The sequence below is a fragment of the Cercospora kikuchii genome (genome assembly GCF_019650295.1).
Source record: "Cercospora kikuchii DNA, contig_00001, whole genome shotgun sequence".
In the NCBI taxonomy this organism is placed as follows: domain Eukaryota; kingdom Fungi; phylum Ascomycota; class Dothideomycetes; order Mycosphaerellales; family Mycosphaerellaceae; genus Cercospora; species Cercospora kikuchii.
In genome coordinates this window covers 667473-687057 of record NW_025408582.1, presented here as the reverse complement: position 1 = coordinate 687057, position 19585 = coordinate 667473, and the positions used below count along the sequence as shown (strand labels likewise).

The 19585-nt window shown below is 52.9% G+C and overlaps 11 protein-coding genes across 12 annotated transcripts; 5 read left to right on the top strand and 6 right to left on the bottom strand.

Moving 5' to 3' along the window:
• Window positions 1–557: 557 nt before the first annotated feature.
• Window positions 558–3507, bottom strand: CKM354_000019500 (uncharacterized protein; the record flags this gene model as incomplete). Its single annotated transcript, XM_044795280.1, has 3 exons — window positions 558–1345; window positions 1406–3173; window positions 3229–3507. 3 exons carry the CDS (start codon window positions 3505–3507, stop codon window positions 558–560), a joined length of 2835 nt encoding a protein of 944 aa, XP_044651215.1.
• Window positions 3508–3914: 407 nt separating this feature from the next.
• Window positions 3915–4880, top strand: CKM354_000019400 (uncharacterized protein; the record flags this gene model as incomplete). Its single annotated transcript, XM_044795279.1, has 1 exon — window positions 3915–4880. One exon carries the CDS (start codon window positions 3915–3917, stop codon window positions 4878–4880), a length of 966 nt encoding a protein of 321 aa, XP_044651214.1.
• Window positions 4881–5092: 212 nt separating this feature from the next.
• Window positions 5093–5741, top strand: CKM354_000019300 (uncharacterized protein; the record flags this gene model as incomplete). The annotated part of the gene is made up of 2 exons (XM_044795278.1): window positions 5093–5135; window positions 5188–5741. 2 exons carry the CDS (start codon window positions 5093–5095, stop codon window positions 5739–5741), a joined length of 597 nt encoding a protein of 198 aa, XP_044651213.1.
• Window positions 5742–5980: 239 nt separating this feature from the next.
• Window positions 5981–6892, bottom strand: CKM354_000019200 (uncharacterized protein; the record flags this gene model as incomplete). Its single annotated transcript, XM_044795277.1, has 1 exon — window positions 5981–6892. One exon carries the CDS (start codon window positions 6890–6892, stop codon window positions 5981–5983), a length of 912 nt encoding a protein of 303 aa, XP_044651212.1.
• Window positions 6893–8570: 1678 nt separating this feature from the next.
• On the top strand, window positions 8571–10509 carry CKM354_000019100 (uncharacterized protein; the record flags this gene model as incomplete). The annotated part of the gene is made up of 2 exons (XM_044795276.1): window positions 8571–8823; window positions 8870–10509. 2 exons carry the CDS (start codon window positions 8571–8573, stop codon window positions 10507–10509), a joined length of 1893 nt encoding a protein of 630 aa, XP_044651211.1.
• Window positions 10510–10734: 225 nt separating this feature from the next.
• Window positions 10735–11121, top strand: CKM354_000019000 (uncharacterized protein; the record flags this gene model as incomplete). Its single annotated transcript, XM_044795275.1, has 1 exon — window positions 10735–11121. One exon carries the CDS (start codon window positions 10735–10737, stop codon window positions 11119–11121), a length of 387 nt encoding a protein of 128 aa, XP_044651210.1.
• Window positions 11122–11435: 314 nt separating this feature from the next.
• On the bottom strand, window positions 11436–12496 carry CKM354_000018900 (uncharacterized protein; the record flags this gene model as incomplete). Its single annotated transcript, XM_044795274.1, has 2 exons — window positions 11436–12285; window positions 12342–12496. The coding sequence occupies 2 exons, from the start codon at window positions 12494–12496 to the stop codon at window positions 11436–11438; spliced, it is 1005 nt and encodes a 334-aa protein (XP_044651209.1).
• Window positions 12497–13770: 1274 nt separating this feature from the next.
• CKM354_000018800 (uncharacterized protein) lies at window positions 13771–14609 on the bottom strand (the record flags this gene model as incomplete). The annotated part of the gene is made up of 2 exons (XM_044795273.1): window positions 13771–14199; window positions 14256–14609. 2 exons carry the CDS (start codon window positions 14607–14609, stop codon window positions 13771–13773), a joined length of 783 nt encoding a protein of 260 aa, XP_044651208.1.
• A 636-nt stretch (window positions 14610–15245) lies between these two features.
• Window positions 15246–16002, bottom strand: CKM354_000018700 (uncharacterized protein; the record flags this gene model as incomplete). The annotated part of the gene is made up of 2 exons (XM_044795272.1): window positions 15246–15638; window positions 15688–16002. The coding sequence occupies 2 exons, from the start codon at window positions 16000–16002 to the stop codon at window positions 15246–15248; spliced, it is 708 nt and encodes a 235-aa protein (XP_044651207.1).
• A 354-nt stretch (window positions 16003–16356) lies between these two features.
• Window positions 16357–17780, bottom strand: CKM354_000018600 (uncharacterized protein; the record flags this gene model as incomplete). The annotated part of the gene is made up of 2 exons (XM_044795271.1): window positions 16357–16752; window positions 16803–17780. 2 exons carry the CDS (start codon window positions 17778–17780, stop codon window positions 16357–16359), a joined length of 1374 nt encoding a protein of 457 aa, XP_044651206.1.
• Window positions 17781–18730: 950 nt separating this feature from the next.
• Window positions 18731–19558, top strand: CKM354_000018500 (uncharacterized protein; the record flags this gene model as incomplete). Of its 2 annotated transcripts, none has more annotated exons than XM_044795269.1 (1): window positions 18731–19558. In XM_044795269.1, the coding sequence occupies one exon, from the start codon at window positions 18731–18733 to the stop codon at window positions 19556–19558; it is 828 nt and encodes a 275-aa protein (XP_044651204.1). The 2 variants fall into 2 exon arrangements, with proteins under 2 accessions (XP_044651204.1, XP_044651205.1); XM_044795270.1 differs by having other exon boundaries at window positions 19199–19558.
• Window positions 19559–19585: the final 27 nt, after the last annotated feature.

Below are 19585 nucleotides of genomic sequence, written 5' to 3'. Positions count from 1 at the left end.
GCTGTTGTTGTGCGAGATTTGCGGCGTGAAGTGAAGTTCGCTATCTTTCGATCTCTGATGTGAGTTGAGGATGGATGTGGAGGGTGTGGTGGTACATATAGGCTTGTCGCATTCTCGCAGAGATGGGAAAAATAAATCGCCCGGGACTTGGTAGCCAGTCGCACTCCTGGCAATAGTAAAATCAGCGCGCGGCCTGAAGTTAAGCTTCAACACAGGTGAATACTTCCGACGGAACTCAGCCGAAATTCAGACATGCTGAGACCAACGGAAGGGCAGTCTGGTCACCATAATCCAGCACTTCTCCTTGGAGCCAGCATTGCACTTACGGCTGCGCCCTCTGCCGGGGAAAAGCGCTTCACATGCCACAGGATCTCAAGTATTCTTTCGATCCTCATGTCTCTGCCTTTAGCAGCGAAGCCGGGGCACTCTGTGTCGAGAGGCGAAGCAGGCGTGGCACCAGATTCGCAACGAGGAATCACGAAGTGGGACAAATCATTGACACAGAATCAACTTTCAAGAGTTCTTACAAAGAAGCTTCGAACACTGACTTTTCCCGCTCATCTCACTCGAGCTCCCTGCGCAGCAGCTCGCATTGCCGCTTGACTTGCCAGACGATCCTGATGTGCTCTTTCCATAGCTTCTGCAGCAGCCGTGATCGTAGGATTGATCATCAGCTGTGGCTCATGTTCAGTCGCCTGCTCGAGATCTCTCCCACTATCCGTCTTTCTCAAGAACTCCCGTACTCGTCCCACATCGGATTCACCCAGCGTCCCTCTCTCGCTTTCCACAGCGGCAACAAGGGCAGGCAGGGCCTCGTCCAGCTTGTCTTCTGGGACCCCAGTGCACAAGGCGACGACTTTTCGATATAAGCCTTCCAGTTCCGTCGACTTGGCACGTAACTGTTCTGCTTGCGCTTGTAGTTTGCTGTTGGACTTCTGATAAGCGGAAAGTCGAGCCTTGATGAGGTTCGGTGTCGGCAGACTCGATGTGATGAGCTGTCGTTGATGGGCATCCATGCGTGTGCTGTGAAGGTTATCGTTAAGATCCGTAAGCCAGTCGGGTTCCAGATCAATCTGTTCTGTGGGCGACTGTGACTTTCTTCGATTCTGCATTTTCTTGTTGGCAGACTTCTTCTTCTCAATTTCCCGCTGCAGGTTAGCGATCTTCGCTTTCCGCTCAGCTCTCAGTCGCGCTCGCTCTTTCATTTCCTGCAACTTCTCCAGATCGGCCTTCTGCATGGCACTGAGCTCACGAATTTGCTCGTTCATTCGGTCAATCGCTTCCGTCTTGGAACGCAAAAGCTCTTTGTGAGAGGCAAGATTTTGCGTAAGCATGGATGTCATAGCTGTAGTCTGGTGTCAGTTAGGCTCAGTTCTTCATGAAGCATGGATGGGTGGATACACACAAGCAATGACCTCTTGACCCAAGTCCTCCGCTTGGCTCGCTGCTGCGCCACCACCGGTGTCTGCGTCTGCATTTGCAGATGCCATTCCTGGATATGGTGCGGGTCCAGATTGTGAGCTGGCGAGGCCGGCGCCGCTGACAAAGCGTGGTTGCTCGCCTGGCTCGAGTCCCACGCCAAAATCTTTGGCAGATACGCCTTTCCTATTGGGAAGGCTAGGGTCAGCATGAATCTCGAGCAGTTGCTGAATGATACTACGATTGCCAATTCGGGCCACCAGGTTGAGCGCAGTATTTCCAGCCTTATCCTGCGCGTTGACAATCTGCGAGAGGAAGCGAACAAGACTGATAGGGCCGCGTAATTGGTCTGATGGTCGTTCTGTATCCTGACTGGAATTGTCGCCATTGGTAGCCTGATCAGCGTGTGCTGCCGCTGCTGCTGCCACGCTTGGTGGGTTTTGAGAACCTCCTGCAGCGTCTGATTTGGTCCCAATTCGGACAAGGAATTCCAGCAGTGCCTCCAGATAGTATTTGCTGCTTGGACCACGGCCTTTTATGCCTGAAGAAACAGCAATGTGGTGGAGGATCGTTCGACCTTGCAGGTCGCGGACCTCAATCAACGGACCAAGAAGCTCGAGCAATTCTGGAAAGCACGAATGCTCCCAGGAGTTGTTCACCAACACTGCACTTATCAGTGGCGACTGTCCTGCGGCGTTGCCCCGCCATATGCTAGCACCTTTTTGAATCAGGAGCTTCAGTAGGGGCACCTTTGCCAAAGTTGCTGCCCAGTGGAGAGCATTGTTGGCAGAAGCATCAAGTGGCATATTTAGGTCATCGTTCGACAACTGTGTTAGGGCCGGATGTGATGCGTAATCCATACGACCTTGCTCGGCGAAAAGGTCCAGGATTAGATTCATCTTCTCCTGTTCATGCTCCGTGGTGGGGCTGGGCAAGGGTGCCAGCGCTACAGGGTCGCCATGCGAGTTGACAGAGTCTTGCATCAGTTTCTGCTCGTAAAAGCTCATGTTTGGCTCTGTTGGTGTGGTAGAGCGAATGGAGGTATCGTAGGGTAAGTTTGGTGGGCCCATATCTTGAGTCTGGCTGTCAGGTCGCATGCGTTTCCTCGGGGGCTCGCCATTCAGTTGAGTACTGTATCCAGAATCTGGCTTGCCGTCGAGATCAGAGGCCACGCTTTGTTGACTATTTGATGGTTCTCGTTGCGATTGCCGCATGTTTGAGGGCCGAGGAGTATTGCTCGTTCTCGGCGCAGGAGAATTGAGTCGCGCGGCTTTGTTCATCGCAGCCAATGCCACGCTCGTTGTGGGTGAGATGTTGGAGAAGAAGGTGCCATTCGCACCGGGGACTCCGTTAGGTCTCGGGTCCAAGCTGGAGTTTGCGTAGAACTTCTTTCGCTGGGCGGCCATCGCTTGTTCTTTGGTCGGCGTCTCCTGCGCGCCTTGACCTTGCGATCCATCCGCGGCCACATCGTAGTCTAACAGCGGTCGGAGAATGTCCTCGACTCCATATTGGCGACAGAACTCGCGGCCCCGGCGATAGCTAATCCACGTGCCTTGGTACTTGCCGTAGCCCCCCTGCACTTTTTCATGTTCGCCAGTGAGAATTTCCTTCTCGAGGACCTTGGTGCGCTTTCCCTTGTCGACACCCGCGACTTTAAGGATCTGTGTCGCATTCAACCAGCCGTCGCTACGGCGGCGCATGACAGCAACACCGCCGACCTCCATTTCGTACACGGACACATTAGAGTAGACAGCCTGTTCGCGCAAGTTTTAGTGAAAGACATGACAGTCGCACTGACATCTCACATACAGTATATATTTGCGGTTTCTCGTTGTACTGGCGCATGGCGCTCATGGCTCCCTCGCCGAAGCTCCGCGCATAGCCTGGGTTGCTGACAGGTCCATTGGGAAAGCTTTGCGCATAAGTCGCCGGCGCGGGCTGCGATGCGCTCTGATGTTGCTGCTGGTTGCCGTCGAAGCTCACGTTGTAGCCATGGTTTGCGCCATATGCGCCGTGACCGTTGGGCTGGCTGCTCGACTGCTGCGGCGATTGTTGCGACATGTGGAAGGACTGGTGGGGAGTGGGCATGGCGGCGGCGGCGGTGGGTGGGCACCCATGCAAGGGTGGAATGCGGTGGGTGGGACGTGTCTCGCAAGCGCACCCTCGGGCTACTGTTCGCAGCAGTAGTATGCGCAGCGTGGGAACGTGAGAGCGCGCGACGTGTGCGGTGTGCGTGCAGAAAGCGCGTGTCTTTGGCGAAGCAGTCGCGTCGGTGCCAAGCTCTCGGGAGCTCGGCAAAACGGACCAGGTCGTGGCGTGGAGCTTCTCGCGTCGCTCACACTCGCGCTTGTAATGGCAATGATATGAGTTTTCGTCTGGCGCGAGGACAGGCTCGTGCAGCATGTGTCGCTCCCCGAGTACTGCACATCGCCGACTATGCGACGCTCCAGACGCCGCCCGCGCAAGTGCAGAGCGTGGTGAAAAGAGCAGGGAGCATGCAAATTGGCTTTGGCCCAGATTCGCGAGCCAGTATTGAGTACAGAAGTCTCCTTCGAGCGATACTCCGAGAAGCCTCTTACTTGCCAGACCCCAATGCTCGGAACTTCTTCAAGGCGAAGGCCCTTGAACACAGCAAAAAGCGAGCCTTTCGTGTCTGGAGTCGTCGTGACAATCCAAACTACGCTGAACGCAAGGCGGACTTGCTACAACTCGATCGCAAAAGACTTCGCATGCTGGAGAAGGCGAACGCGGGAGAGCGCAAATCACTGCTCCAGGTGCTCTGCCACACGTACGGCAGGACTGGCGATCGAAGACACGAGCTTTTGCAGCCGCTCTTGGCCACCACTGGGAGAGAGGATTTGATGCAAGCCATGAAAGAGAAGACAGCGCGAACTATCCCGCTTTACGCTCTTGCCGAATCGCAACAGCTAAACCAACCGCCCGCTCTCACCCGCAGGAACCCAAAGAACCTGAAGCCGAATGTTCCTGCCACCAACGCGAGAGGCCTACCAATGCCCCAGAAGCGTGTGCACAATCTGCATCGCAAATGGTATGCTGAGCTGCTCGACCGCATCTTGCCTCCATTGCCAACCAAGGACTGGGATCAGCTTCGAGATTGGGCACGGGGCAAGAATCTGCCCCAGATCCATGTGCCTCGACGCAGCAGCCCACAGATACGACCCTTTGCACATTTTGGGAAGTACACCGCATTGGAAGCGATTGTGATCCAAGGACGCATTGATAAAGAAGTGTATGGTAATCGCGAAACGCATCAAATCAAGGAGCGCTTCATGCAACGGCTTTGGGCGGACGTCTTTTCGACTTGCCCCTACATGATCCACGACACTTCCACGAACAAGTGGCGGGTGATGTGGGGCCACCAGAATCTCGCACAGTCCATGCTGCCACCCGCCAACGGAGTCACCGATGGAGGAAGCATGCTGCAGCTCGCTGGAGGATAGCCAACATCACATTGGAAAGCTGAGCAGAATATCACGCCTACGTGAGACCTTCACATCTGGGCCGGGTATAGCCGTGAGGTGGATACAGACCCTGGACTGTGCAACATGAGCCCCACCCGCAGGGCGTCAAGTTGTGCAAGTTCATACCACCTCCGAAACGAAACAAGACTGCGGGCTTCGATCTGAAGCTCAGCATTGTCTTAAGCGCCACGATGAGTGGACAACAACCTTCGATCGCTCACGCGACGCGCGAAGGTTGGACTTTCATTTGGCTGCTCTCAGAGAGCTTCATCTGACCAGATTGTAGATGTTCCAGAGATTCTCGCCATGATCAAGGAGCTCGCCGACTACGAGAAAGAAGCCAGCAAAGTCGAAGCCACGGAAGAATCCCTCGCTCGTACCCTCACCTTCGCTCCTTCAGCGCCTGGTTCGCAGGCGTCAACTCAACACACGAACCCAGGCTACGCCAAAACTCTCATCCTCCGACTTCCTGCCACCCTGTCTGAAGCTGACCAACATGCCGGACTCACCCCTGGTGCCGTGGCCGGCATGGCGATGTACTTCAATAACTATAGCACCTGGCGAAGTAAGCCGGGCATATATTTGGAGGACTTGTTCGTGCGACCGCAGTACAGAAAGAGAGGATACGGGAAGTTGTTGATACGCGCGTTGGCGCAAGAGGTGCTCAAGATCGATGGTGGGAGATTGGAGTGGAGCTGTCTGAAGTGGAACGAGCCGAGTCTGGAGTTCTACAAGAGCTTGGGTGCAGTGCAGATGACGGACTGGGTGCAGCTGCGAGTTGATGGGGAGAGCTTGAGAGATCTGGCTCTTGGCACCAGTGACAGCAGAACTAGTGCATAGCGGCACGTTCAAGGGAATGGGACATGCGTATGCGTGCTTGAACCAAGGCTTTGACATGTGCACGTCTCCTCTTCCACGTTCTCTTCCTGGAACGCGTGTGGCCTAAGACCACATTCTGGAAATACGAGCGAAAACAGTATCTCAGAATCTCATGATCATCAGGGGCATCTGCTATGCTTTTGTATCGTACCGAATCGTATATATCTCATGCTCTCGTTTCCCGTTTCCATCTTCCCTCCTCAAGGCACAAACACCAGCCTCTCCGGCCCACTATGCTCCCATTCCTGCTCTATATCCTCAAACTTCGCCACTCTGATCGGCTGTTCTTGAACATGTCTCATCGCAGCGAGCAAATCCGGTAACGTTTTCATGAACGATTGCATTGACCATGACCCTGGGCCGGAGCCCCGTATTGTGATGTCTTTAGATCTCAGGACGTGACCGGGAAGTGAGATTTCTGTTGTCGATAATGCTCCAATGTGCACGTATTGTACGGGTTTCGGAGTCTGAAGTGATTCGAAGAGATGTGTTGCGAGAGGTCCGTAGACGTAGTCTAGTACTACGTCGACGTCGTCGAGGTTGCTGAAGTCGGTTTGCTCGGCTTCGCAGGCGATTGTAATGATTTGGTCCAGGTCGAGATTTTCTAATACTGTTGTGTTTCGTGCTGCTCCGATGACTTTTTTCGCTCCGAGGGCACGGGCGAGTGAGATTGCAACTCTTCCGCTGGCTGATGTCGCGCCGAGAATGAGGACGGTGAAGTCTGGTGGGAGATTTGATGTTCTCCCTTTGAAGGCCATCCAGGACGACATGGCGGGGTTGAGGGCTCCTGCTATTTGTCGTGCGCACACATCGTCTGGTACTGGGAATATTGATGACTTGGAGACGTTGATGTAGTCTGATATTGTGCCAGTTGCGAAGGTGATGAAGTAAACTCGCTGTCCGTCTTCTGTTGTTCCTACGCCGTCGATGCCGGGGATGTGGGGAAGGTGCTCAGCGGAGTAGTGCTTGCCGCTTGCTCTTGATCGTACCACTCGATGGACGCCGGTGGCTTCGACTTTGACGCGGACTTCATTTTGTGAAGGAGCTGGCAAATCGGGGACATCAAACAGCTGCGGTATTGAACCCCATGTTGATATTTGTGCCTGTCGCATTGTGATGAGTGTTCGTTGTTCTGTTCTGGCAGGTCGGATGGGTCGCAGGACGTCAAAATGCTGAATGCGTGTCAAGTTCTTCGATGCTCAGACCGCAAGTCTTTATGGCATGGAGCTCGTCTAGGAAGTGACTACTGATTCATGATAATGTGTCAGACTGCCGGGTAAATCGTCTTGCTCAGCACGAAACAATCAACAATTTCGCGTCCGCGATCACTGACAAGATTTCGGGAGCGAAAATCGTCTCGAGGGCCGACGAATCAGAAAGTGTGAATCCGAGCCAACTGGACACAGCTCCGCAAGACTGCGAGCAAAGCGTTATGTTGCGCAATTTATAGCAGCATACGACAGATGAATCCTACGGGCAAGACGCGGCAATGTGTTATAGGGTTGCGTCCTTTTCGCTCGTAGAGTTCAAAGTGTCATCTAGACTTCGCTCGAGGTTGCCTTCATTATTGCATGGGCTTCCGCCACAAGCGCCTTGCGTACGTCGCGTGATAGCGTGATGGGCCGCTGATTGGCACCGAATTGCCGTGGATCCAGATGCTGGAAGCCTGATGTACTTAAGCACAGAATCTCGCGTGGCACTGAACGAGGGCTGCGGATAAGCTTCAGTGGTCCAAGTTGTCCGCCAAGCCAGGCTGTGCGAAGCTCCTCCCTCCTACACGAGCCGCTCTATGCGGAGATGGGTCTTTGCTGTCGAACGCGACCAGATCACGGGTCCGAAGGTGAAGAAAAAGTGTGCAGCCAGCAGCGCCTGTCCGGAAAGGGCAAGTAGCACTCGCCTTGGCAACTTCAGCAAGTGTTCGTGGTGATTTGTTAGTGAAGGCTTCGAGATCCGACTGGCTTCATGGACACCATCTTGATGAGTACTGTCACTTCGTACCCTCTTCATCTCCAACGCCTTTTCAGGCCCATGCCTGCACGACTGAGCTGGCACTGGTACTGGTTGTGGTTGTCGCAAGTGCCAGAGGTTGCGTAAGAGCCTTGAAGACACGAGGTCTACATCCACGCGGGCGCAATGGAGGTATTTATACGAGAGCCTTGGACTGAGCAGCTGTGATGGAAGTGACGGTTGAGCGATCAACGACTCGTATATCTCGTTTACCGGAGGCAGGAGATAGGTCCGAGCCATCCCTGCGTCCATGAGTAGCACAACATAAGAACCCGGTCCGCTCTTCAACTTCACCTGTGACTTTTCACCTCCCCAATCTTCGCTCGCGTGTTCAAGCAAAGTCTCTGCAGTCAAGACAGCAAAATCCACACAAGTGTCGTGCTCAAGATGCGCACTGCTATCCACGCTTTTACCAGCACGGCTGCCGCCGCACAGCCGAAGAGATGGCGAGCAGGCCAGAACGCGCCGTCTCACTGCGCTCACGATGAGCTGCGAGGGTGCTTGTGTGCTTGCTCCTTATACGCGAATATGTCCAGAATGGATCCTTCAAAAACGAAGAGATCTGCGTGCGGCGTGCGACCGTACTGTGGCACAGGCCTGCCGCCTCTCTGTGAAATCTAGGTTTCTTCCAGCGCCTGCCTCGGCGATTCAACTTCCTCTGCTTGGCGTGCTAGACCCAGCACCTGCTCAGCACATCTCCTGAGGAAATGCTGCTTTCGCACCATTTGTACATCATTTCTGCCCTGACTTACTGACTATGCTCATCTAGAAATTTGAGGAGCGATGGGGGTCTCAAAGTTGCTGCGCGTTGCTGCAAGCATCGCGATAGCCTCCGCCATGCAGAACGCGGAGCACGTGGCACCTGAGACAGTCAGGAACAGTCTGTCCGAGAGGCAGGACGGCGCGCCACTCAAGATCATGATCGTTGGCGATAGCATCACCCACGGTTTCGAAGCAGATACCACTTGGAGGTATCGACTCTGGGAGTGGCTCAAATCGACGAATACACCTTTCAACTTCGTTGGTCCTTACACTGGTGAGCGCGATACTTGCAGCGCTGCCGATCACCGCTGACATAACAGGTGTCTGCGCGCCCGAGCCTAACCATCCTCCACAGCCGCCACGGCTCATAGAGCTCCCACCACAAGGAATCGAGTTTCTTGACGAATTTCCTCGAATTGAATGGGGCTATGCCAAGGAAGTGCCGGCTGACTTCGACGCGCACCACTTCGCGACTTCTGGCGAGAAAGCCGAACGTGTCCAGGGTCTGATACAGGCCCGTGTTGAGGAGTTCGAACCGGAAATGCTTCTCATTTTACTAGGCTTCAACGACTTATCATGGGGTGGTGCCAGGCCTGAGGAATTGCTCGAGAGAATCAAGACAATTGTGGATGTGGCACGCGCCAACAAAGCTGACACGAAATTCATTATCGGCAACGTAGTTCACGAGGAGTTGAGCGATGCAGACCTCGAAGGACGGACAACAGCATACAATGAACTTCTCAATGCTACATATACATCCTGGAGTACGGTGGACTCACCAGTGCACTACGCGGACGTTGCTGGAGTCTACACCTGTGGTCCCCACCGCAATTGCACTTCGACAGTTGATGGACTTCATCCAAACGACCTTGGGGCTTATCAAATCGCGCATGCGTTTTCGCAAGCTTTCATCGACCACTACTCCATCGGCCAGGAGCCCGTTGAGATTCCCAGCACGTGGACCGATCGTGCTACCGACCCACCAACTAACATCAAAGCCTCTGGAAGCTCGATGGGCATTACTGTCACCTGGGACAGACCTTGGGGCATACCAGCTTTCAACGTACGACGACGCAGTGGTGACGAGGAGTGGATCACTGAATACGGAGTCGGGATGAATAGGACTGACACCATTCTGCCGCGTGCTGGTATTCAATATGAATATCAGGTGCGATCTTGCTTGGGGCAGCGATGCAGCGACTGGTCGAGCGAACCCGTGTCTGCGATTTCGGATAGGAGGACAGGATCACCTCCTAGGAAGGTGCGCACCAAGCCAACTGCTCTGGGTTTCGAAGCGAGCTGGTCACCACCGGAAGATGCGGATGGATGGAACATCACGCAGTATGAAGTGGATTACACGAATAGAATGATGAATGATCTTACCCTGCGTGCCGGGACTCGCAAACAGTCTGCCAAGCTCGAAGGTTTAGAATCTGGTCAATACTCCATCGTTGGCTTCATTTTGGACATTTCAGTTTCAGTCTGGACAGACCCGGAAGGAGGCAGTCTACCTACATTCGGTCGACCAGTCAGGCCCGGCACCACTCAAGCTCCGCAGGCACCATCGCAGCTACGGTCAGAGACTGTGAATGACACCGCAGTGCAATTGACATGGGAAGCTGACGACCATTCGGCTGCATATCTGGCTTATGTCGATGGTCACTCTGATGACGCTGTTATTTACGACCGAAGCATCGTCGTGGCTGTCGACTCAAGTGCTGCGACGAAGCTACCGGAAATCTGCATATCCGCCATCAATGGCGACCTGGAGTCGAAACGATCTTGTCTTTTTGAAAAGCCAAAATCGAAATGGAGCTGGCGCCCCGATGGACCTACTGCTATCATCGTATACGTCATCTTGGCTTGTTGTCTCGCAACGGTCCTGGTTTTGTTCATGCGATTCAGGAAGAACATAAAAGGCAGAATGCGAGGTACGTACACAAAAGTACCGACAGGGTAGCATGCTCAGGACTGGAGAGAAGTGGACAAAGAAATACGCTTACTTGGCACCATTGAAGGTCGTGGAATGCGGGATCTCGAACAAAGAAGCCTTGACAGCGGCAGCCAAACTAAAGGCGGCGAAGTGGTGTCCATTGTTGCCACAGCGAAAGCATGAACGACTCGACAGCACGGGCGGGTTCGTGGGCACCGCCAGCTACTTTCCAAGTATTCCGTCTGTGTCCGAATGGCTGAGAAGAGTCCATACGAGCCACGTGAGGCATTAATCACGCCGTATCTGGGCTATCCAGAAACCCATTCTGGACCTCACGAGGATCGTGCGTCAGAGGCAGCGCAATCTATTACGCTGAGGAGTCCTGTCGATGATAGATACGATCCGGCGCAACGGCATCGAGATGAGTCAGCGGACTTGCCTGTTCACCAAAAGAGTGCTTGGGAGCGTATTGGACGCGCCCGACACGATGCTGCGCTCGCAGCGGAGAAACCGGGACGGAGCGGAGTTCATGGCCAACCAGATCATCAACGCGAAGAGCACGATACAGCTGGCGGCGACAACACGAAGAAGAAGCATAATCTGGGAAAGCGAATCCGTGGTCTTTTCTGCGTCAATTGAGACTTCAAGCAAAAATAGGATTTGATGCCCAGGCCTGGCAAGCTGTGGACAGCAAAATGGGGACTGAGAAACCTACACGTCGTCGTCTCACGTCGCAACCCTGGCTCTACGCCTCCATCGCTTGTCGAGACACGGTGCCTCAGCGACGTTGCGTAAGGCAGAGAATTTGGGGGCTCTGAAAAGCAGTTATGACGCCGAGAAGAGTGCGCAGAATTGGCCTTGATTTCTGTTCTGCTTTCTGGTGGGAGGCCTGGGTCTCTTCAAGGATCCAGAGACAACCATTTTCAATTGCCAACTCGACAAAACTCGAGCTCCTATTCCGGCTTCTGACCAATAGTTACAATAAATCTATAATACTTCTGAACATCTGCTGAAAGATAAAATTCCCTGGTATTCTCAACCATGACGCCAGCAGCTTCATCATCTAGCAGACCCTTCATATTCATCCGCGTAATTATGCTCGTCACAACATCCACCTGGTCCCGGGCGAGAGTTCCATCGGTAATATCGCTCAATTCGGCTCGGAGCTCCGCGCTTGCACCAGCAATATCGATTGGCCACAGATACTCATGAGCCTGTACGTTGACGAAACCGACGTCTCGCATCCAGTCTGCTGCGACGTCGCCGGGTCGCATTACTGCTCCGGTCTTTTCTGTATAGGTACTCTCCATGCCTTCTAATACATCAATCCCGGTTGCTTTGGAGCCGTCTCTGAGGACTGTCGGTCTACCGATCTCGTGCATTTCGATCCAGCCTCCGGGTTTGAGGAGATGGTATTCTCGTTTGAGGAATCCTGGAGCATCTGGCACTGTGTTCACGCAGAGACGTTCGAAGCAGAGATCGAAGACATTCTCGTGCTCAGTCAAGCTAGCGCTGCCATCGAGAGGCTTCCACTCCGCTGGTGACTGAGTCACGATATTTCCTTGCAGGAATCGCACGTTGGGAGGATATTCTCGAATTTGTGGCACTGGAGTGAGGTCTACGCCGTAGACTTGGGCATTTGGGAATTTATCTGCCAAAGTCTTGGTCACGTATCCTGTGCCGCAGCCGATATCGAGCAGGCGTTGCGTCTTATTGAGATCGAGCGGTGCATGAGGGATCTTGTGATTCATGATTGCGGACAGGACTCTGCATTGTCGTTCGAGACGAACATGTTCCGCGGAGCTACCAAATGTCTCAGCTTGATCGCATCTGCGGACGTGTCCAGTGAGGAAGCGTACTCATTTGGCAGCATATACGGCGCCTCAGAATCTTGATGGAAACTTCGCTGGCCTCCGCCAATCTTGACACCGTTTTGTTCCTGATGATGCTCAGTGTGCGGGAACATCTGGGAGCCAACGCATTCAAAGTTGGGACCTACTGCAGTCGCTGCCATGTTTTGATTTTCTGTGCCGATACCACAAGAGTTATCCGCTGGGACACAATCTAGCTTCCAGCGGTTTCGTGGGACTTCGCCGTCTATATACTCCCAGACCTGCTCAGTCAGCGGCATTTACATCCCGGAGAACATCACCTCACGGCATGCGTCTCGCACCGACAGCGAGGCCAGAAGATTCAATAGTGCTTATGGTCTACATTTACGATCGGCCGTAACGAGCACCTATCACTCATCATCATGGTGGAGTTTGGAACTCAAGGTTCAGCAGAGTTTATGTTTTGGCAAGGATAAGCCTCAGAGGCGGCAGGTTCATTGGACAAAGGATCAACAAGCTCTCGCTGTCGCGTGGCTATCTGGGGAAGAGCTTGAAGCGGTTTATGCGGTGACCTAAGGTGAACGGATCGATGTGCCGAGTGGTTGGCGGCCGCGTACAGGTTCTTACACAGCCTGATTTCGACCATCGCCATGTCGGGATGGTATCGCATATATCCTCGGCGTTCACGAAGTAAAAAGTCGAAGCAGCATGAGATCAGTAATCTCATATCATAATGTCCAAGGTTCTTTCCCACTAGCAGAGACGTTTCAGAGCCGCCTTCATCGCAGAGCTATCAGTCTTCTTGCTCTTGTACGATCGTAGTCCTAGTTCCATACTGCTTTCGTCTCACGTCACCTTTTCCCGCGACTCGATCTCCTTGCAGTCCTTAGAGAGCACATACTTGCATCCTGGCTGGCCAAGACGAATGTCTTTTGTACCATCTTCGATATGGCAGCACCGTATTATGGCTCATTCCAGTCTCACGTAACGACTATGAAGAAGATTCCTGTCAGAATTTGAAAACTTGTGGCATACCAAGGTACGGAAGACACAGATCCAGCGAAAGCTCTAGAAGATGCATCAAGCCTGTGGCCCGATCGTTGTGCTATGCGTTCAGCCACTCAGACATATTTGGAGCTGGAATGAGAGCAATTTTGCATTGCGCGTTGATAGGATCTGTCTGCTAGACAAACTTGCCCTCAACTCTACTCTATGGCGCGTCGCGCTGCCTAATCGAGTCGCTTTCTCCGATCCGAAGTATCCTGCTTCGAATTTCTGTTTCTGTGTTCATTCTGTTGCTCATGTTCTGTCGATCTCTCTGCTCCAATGCGTATGAAAAAGCGATCATTCTCGCCTGTCAAGCTATGACATGGGCCGCAAAAGTGGACAGACGCCGACATCGTATCTTTCCAATTAGTGTCCCAAACGATCCAGTAGAGAAGGTTCCACGCCAGATCTACTTCATTGGAATCCAGTACTTGGAGTGTTTGGTGGAACCGTTACACGCTGGTTTCACGCATGTTACTTGGTACTCGTAGATGCGGTCACACTTGCTGCAAATCCATCCCTTCTTCTCAACCTGGCAGCGGGTGGCATCGCACAGCTCAGAGAGCTGCTCGGACACCATCGAGAGCTTTGCAGACACCTTCAAGAGCTGCTCGCTCTTCTTATCCTCGCTGAGACTCTCTACAAATTGCGGCTGCTGCAGAAGGGCATAGATGTGGGCCTCTTGCATGGCCGTGGCCTGCTTGGTGATCGCGTCGATGTCGTTGAATCTGCTCTTGATCTCAAGAACGGCGTCGCATACTTTGCTCGGGTCGATGATGGCGGCGAGTAGTTCGATACATTTGGCAAGTGCCTTGGACTTCAGCCCAGGGACGAGGTACTGATGGTCATTAGCAACAGGACGATTGTCACGCGCAATAGGGATGAATGGTGTACCTTATCGGCAACACGAGTGATCTCGGCGTGGAACTGCCACTCGTTGTCCTTCGTCGTAGAGGGAACGTAAGGGCCACCGTAAAGGTGGACAATCATACGTTCGACGGCAGTCGCGTCGTCTTCTTCCAACTTGATAACCTTTTGTGTGCTCTCAGCGAACTGAGAGTTTTTCCCACAGAGCCTGTCAAAGTATTCGGATCGAGTGCAGAGGACTGCTTTGTGGCCGCGGTACTGGCGACCAGAGTATTCAATGGTAACGTCGGAATAGTTCTCGTCGTCGTACAGCGTCTTGCTGAGACTCTTTTCGACTGGGACTTCGGCTTGCGCCTGCGTGGTGGACAGACGATTCGCCATGATGGCGACCGATGTGTTATAGGGACTCTGATGCAGTAGCTTTATGGCGCGCGCTCTGCGCGCGTTGGTGAGCCCTCAAGGAGAAGAAGCGAGTGAAGTAGCGGCGCTAAAGGGCGCCTTTCGATGATTGCGTCGCTTCTTTTGTGCGGCACTGGAAGTTTGTCAACCGAGATTCTAGATGGGACGAGTCGGTTAGTGCAAGGACTAGACAATTCTTTCCCGCACTCATTCACCACACGGGCGGGCCCACACCGCTGATTATGTTGCGATCTCATTCACCTGCTAGAATTCACCGGCTGAGCCTGCATTCCGCAGATGGCCAATGAGCTGCGTTATCGGACCACATGCTTGTGCTTGTCTTGTCATGAGGGCGTCTCTCGCACACAATTCTTATGTAGACATGGAGCATTGTTGAGTTAGCAGGAATTGTGAATTTTTAATTCTTGCACGTGCTGGAACATCATGTGTTTCTGTCTGAGGAGCTCACTGACTTCATGGGAATCATCCCCCGCCCAAACTCAAGATGATGGCCAGTATGCTTTGCTGAGTGCATTTGGTCTCTTATGACTTGTGCTTTACGGAAATCTCGTCACTCCAGCCGAAGCCCCATGCTCTGATCGAGGCTTTGCGCGTGAATCAGGGATCTCTGGCAATCGTAACGAAATATTTCGCGCGCGAAACCTTCACACCCCCACCTGTACAATAGCAATACGCGGCGGGGTTCGTGTTGCCACATTTCTTACAGACGTACGAATGCCGCTCGAAAGATTCCCCGACCAGCTTTCGAAGCCTGTCGAACTGCTTGCGAACTTCTGCTGTGCTCAAGTCGTTGACGAACCGGGGTTCCATCAAGAGTTTTGTGATGTGCTTGGTTTGCAGAGCATTGGCCTTCTGCAGCAGAGTTTCATTGTGTGCGCAGCGTGTGCGAATGTAGACGATAGCATCATAGACATCTTCCGCTGCTGTGAGTTTGTCCAGGAGCCTCATGCAGGTCTCTACGGCAACGGGTACCACTTTCGGGACCAAGTACTTTGCAGGCATTAGCAGGGCTCGAAGACACGATGGGTGCCTCACCTACCTTGCTGGCCGCTGTAGTGACCTCGACATGGAATTTCCAATCATTCAGATTCTTCTCAGATCCAGAGACATAATTGCCAAAGTAGAGATATCGAAGTACTGCCTCGACAGCATCAGGGTCATCTTCTTTGAGCTCCACCACTTTCTGATTCTTCTCGGCAAAGCGTGAACCGGTTCCGCAAAGCTTCTTGAAGTAGTCTGACTGGGTACAGATAATCATCTTGTGGCAAGGAATCTCGCGACCAGAGAACTTGATTGTGATGTCAGAGTACTCCTTGTCCTTGAAGAAGTTCTGGAATGCAGCGGAGTCGGCCATGATTGCGATTTCACAGCCACACGCGCCCGGGTGACTGTGACTTCTGATTAATGCGTTGGCGATCGTTTTGTGATGGTGCGAGGGACGTGTCGGCGCTTGTGATGGCGCGCGTTGTTGTTGAATGATCCGCAATGTTGATGTTGGTGTTTGCATGCAAAGATGCCAAGGTATCGACAGAAACGCCACTTTCACAGCGCGCACCTGGGGCGCTTGTTTGCCTTCACGTTCTTGCAGATCGCTTCAACGAACGTATCACATTTAGCTTCACTTGCTAGAGCTCGGCAGCCGGATTGAGTGAGCTGCGCAGGCAAGTAATAGAAAGCTCTTGGAGTTGGAATGCCCAAGCGTTGAGCTCTATCTCCATTCGTCGGAGGCTGTTTGCGTGGGCAGGGAAGGAGCGCTGGGAATAGTGCCATTGACAGACAACCACATCTCGTCGCCGGCGCAAGCTTCCATCTTGTCGGCAAAGTCCTTCGCTCTCGCGAGCATCCACCTCGAACGCACTCCTCTTCGGTGGATGCCCATCTTTGGAATTGGCGAGAACTCACAAGTGCCGTTGGAGAAGGCGAACTGCACGCACTCCATACGACCCACGCACATCTCGCGACATTGATCCACGGATTCCGCTGGGGTGCCATTGGAGAAGTTGCCACTCAGGTTGTCCCAGTCATCCACTCTGCCGGACCTGATCAAGAGGCGAGGCATGATATATGAGTTGAAGACATCGCTGTGACGGATCACTGTGTTTGGCTGATGACTGTCAGCGCACATACTTCATTATGTTGGGCACGTCGACCTACCTTATCCTTGAGCCATTGCTGCTCGAACTTCCACAACTCCGCGATCTCGGCCGCGACCAGGCCATGATACGATATTGAAGGGTAGCACCACAACCTCCTTCCATCGCTGTGCGTGGTATAGTCAATCTCCGCTGGTTTGTGGCGCTGAAAAATCGGCCAAGCTGGAGTCAAAGGTGCCTGCACAGCTTCCATCATGCCTGCCACAACTTCATCACCAGACGGACTTTCCTTCGTGAGTCCTTCCCAAACAGGCTTCTTCTTCTCGAAAACATCAACAGCAGCCTTGGCAGCTGCATGTGAGAGGACGAATCCGGCTCCGGCTAATGCAAACGACAAAGTATGGCTCTCTTTGCGAGCGCCAATGTAATGAGGTTTCTCCGGATCCAGTGTATTGAGCCAGGCGAGCAGGTTGCCCCACAAGAGATATGTGTCGGACTCCAAGAACACATACCACTTTCGGTCTGGCTGCTCAGCAAAGGTCTTCTGGATCATCGGTAGCCACATCCACTTATCTTCTTTCCGCGTCGTATCTTCAGACGCCCACATTTCTTCATCTTCCAGAGAATCAGGTCCGCCTTTTTGGAGTCTTCGCCATAGCTCAAAGTCTGGATGTGAGCCCTTGATTGTTTGGTCGACAGAATCCAGCGCATCCCGGATCTCATGACCCTGAAATGTCTCCTTCCAGTCCGAGAAGAGTAAGTAATTCGGGTAACATTGTAGCGTGGTATCAAAATGGACTGGCAGCCTTTCTTCTAACTCGGCAGTGTTTGTCTTCAAGGCGACGATCACGTCACCTGCTCCTGGAAGTTGTGAGCATGGCAGTGCTTGTCCGGCTTCCTTCTTGGATCTGGCTGCTGGCCGATCATATTCGGGGTGAGGTCCGTGGAAGAAATACCACAAGATTCCGAGGACGAAAGCCAAAGACAGGAGTTCAATCAGGGACTTTCGTCTTGGCGACCGGAACCTAAAGAGGCCCATTTGGAAGACGAATAAGGTCTTCCCACTCCAGAGAGAAGTCAAAGGCGTTTGACGACAGGACTGCAAGGCATCGCACCTGTCAGATGTCAAGTGATCAAGGCTGAGAGTACGCGAGGCCTTCTCGTTACCCCTTCGTAACCATTGGACCGGTCGGCAACTGTGGATGAGGCGCAAAGCTTATCTACCTCGACAACTGCCACAGCGAGAGCAATACAAAACGTTTCTCCTTTCTGTCTGGCAACTATGGATGCCAGCAATCGATCTGAGCTCTATTTCCCATTGTCTCATCCTCGTCAACCGCCAGGGTCAAATTGAACGGCGTTGGCGCGTGAACGATGGCAAACGACGCGGTCTGGACGCAGTGGAGCCGTGAAATGGGAGGATCTTCGCGATTGGCTGCTCCCTCTGTCGCATGCCCTTGACCTCTGCGTAGGCACTACAGGCTCACCTCTGGTAATCTGTGGCAGAGTCGACTTCAGTATTGAAAAGCACGCAGAGTCATTACTCTCTCAAAAGAACTGGCACTGGAAAGAACTCCGCACTGCCTACATCTTTGCAAGCAAAAAGGCAGAAATCCCCGTTAACAAAGTTGACTAAATGTCTCGATTGAGCCATTTAAGCTTACTACCGAGGTCCGTCATCAATTGTCAGCTATTTCACATCATTGGCAATCCTCCATCGACCATTCCGCATGCTTCTAGCTACAAGCTCACAATAGTATAAATATCGCCTTCGCGGCCAAGTAGGTGCTTCCGATGTCTTCCAAAGAACAACAGCAACCAGCTTCAAGCACACAGTCTTCCAAACCAGTTTCCTTGAACTTCAAAACAGCAGCTACACTCATAGCGGTTCTAGCAATCATACTGGCTTTCTACAACAGTCTCCGAGCAGCTCTCCCCAAAGTCGCACAAGTCGCAGAACCCACTACAACAGCCGCAGCCAAACGAGCAATGAGCACAACTACAGCAACCGTCACCGCCAACAATGGCACCTCATCACCCCTCAAAATCACAAAACGACCCTGGAACACCCGCGGCCACGCCGACCACGGCTGGCTCTACACCTTCCACACCTTCTCCTTCGCATCCTACTACGACCCCAAATTCGAATCCTTCGGCCCCCTCCGCGTAATCAACGAAGACCGCGTCGAACGCGGTACAGGCTTCGGAACACACGGTCACGCAGAATTCGGCATCTGGTCATATATCGTCAGCGGTGAACTCGAACATAAAGATTCCATGGGGAATTTGGAGAAATTGCGAAGAGGGGAAGTACAATTCACGAATGCGGGGACGGGGATCAGACATTCGGAGTATAATCGCAATAAAGAAGAGGATGTGCATTTTTTGCAGATTTGGGCGAAGCCGAATGTTAGGGGATTGAAACCGAGTTATTGTACGAGGAAGTATACGGATGAGATGAAGAGTGATAAGTTGGTGAGGATTATGGAGTCCAAAGATCGACATTCTGGGAAAGAAGGTGCGACAGAGCCGATTGAAATTTATGCGGATGTTAGTATGGATGCTTCGATTTTGAGTCCGGGGAAGAAGGTGGTGCATGAGCTTGTGAAGGATGGGGAGAGGAATGTTTATTTGCATGTTGTTATGAGTGGGAAGACGCAGCCGAAGAGTGGTGGGGCGAGGATTAGGGTTGGGGATGTGGAATTGGGAGAGGGAGATGGGGCTTTTGTGAAGGCGATGGGACCGGGGAAGGTTGAGGTTGAGAGTGTAGGGGATAAGAAGGCGGAATTTTTGCTTTTTGATATGGGGGAGGAGTAGGATTGGGGTTATAGGACGAGAGCATAG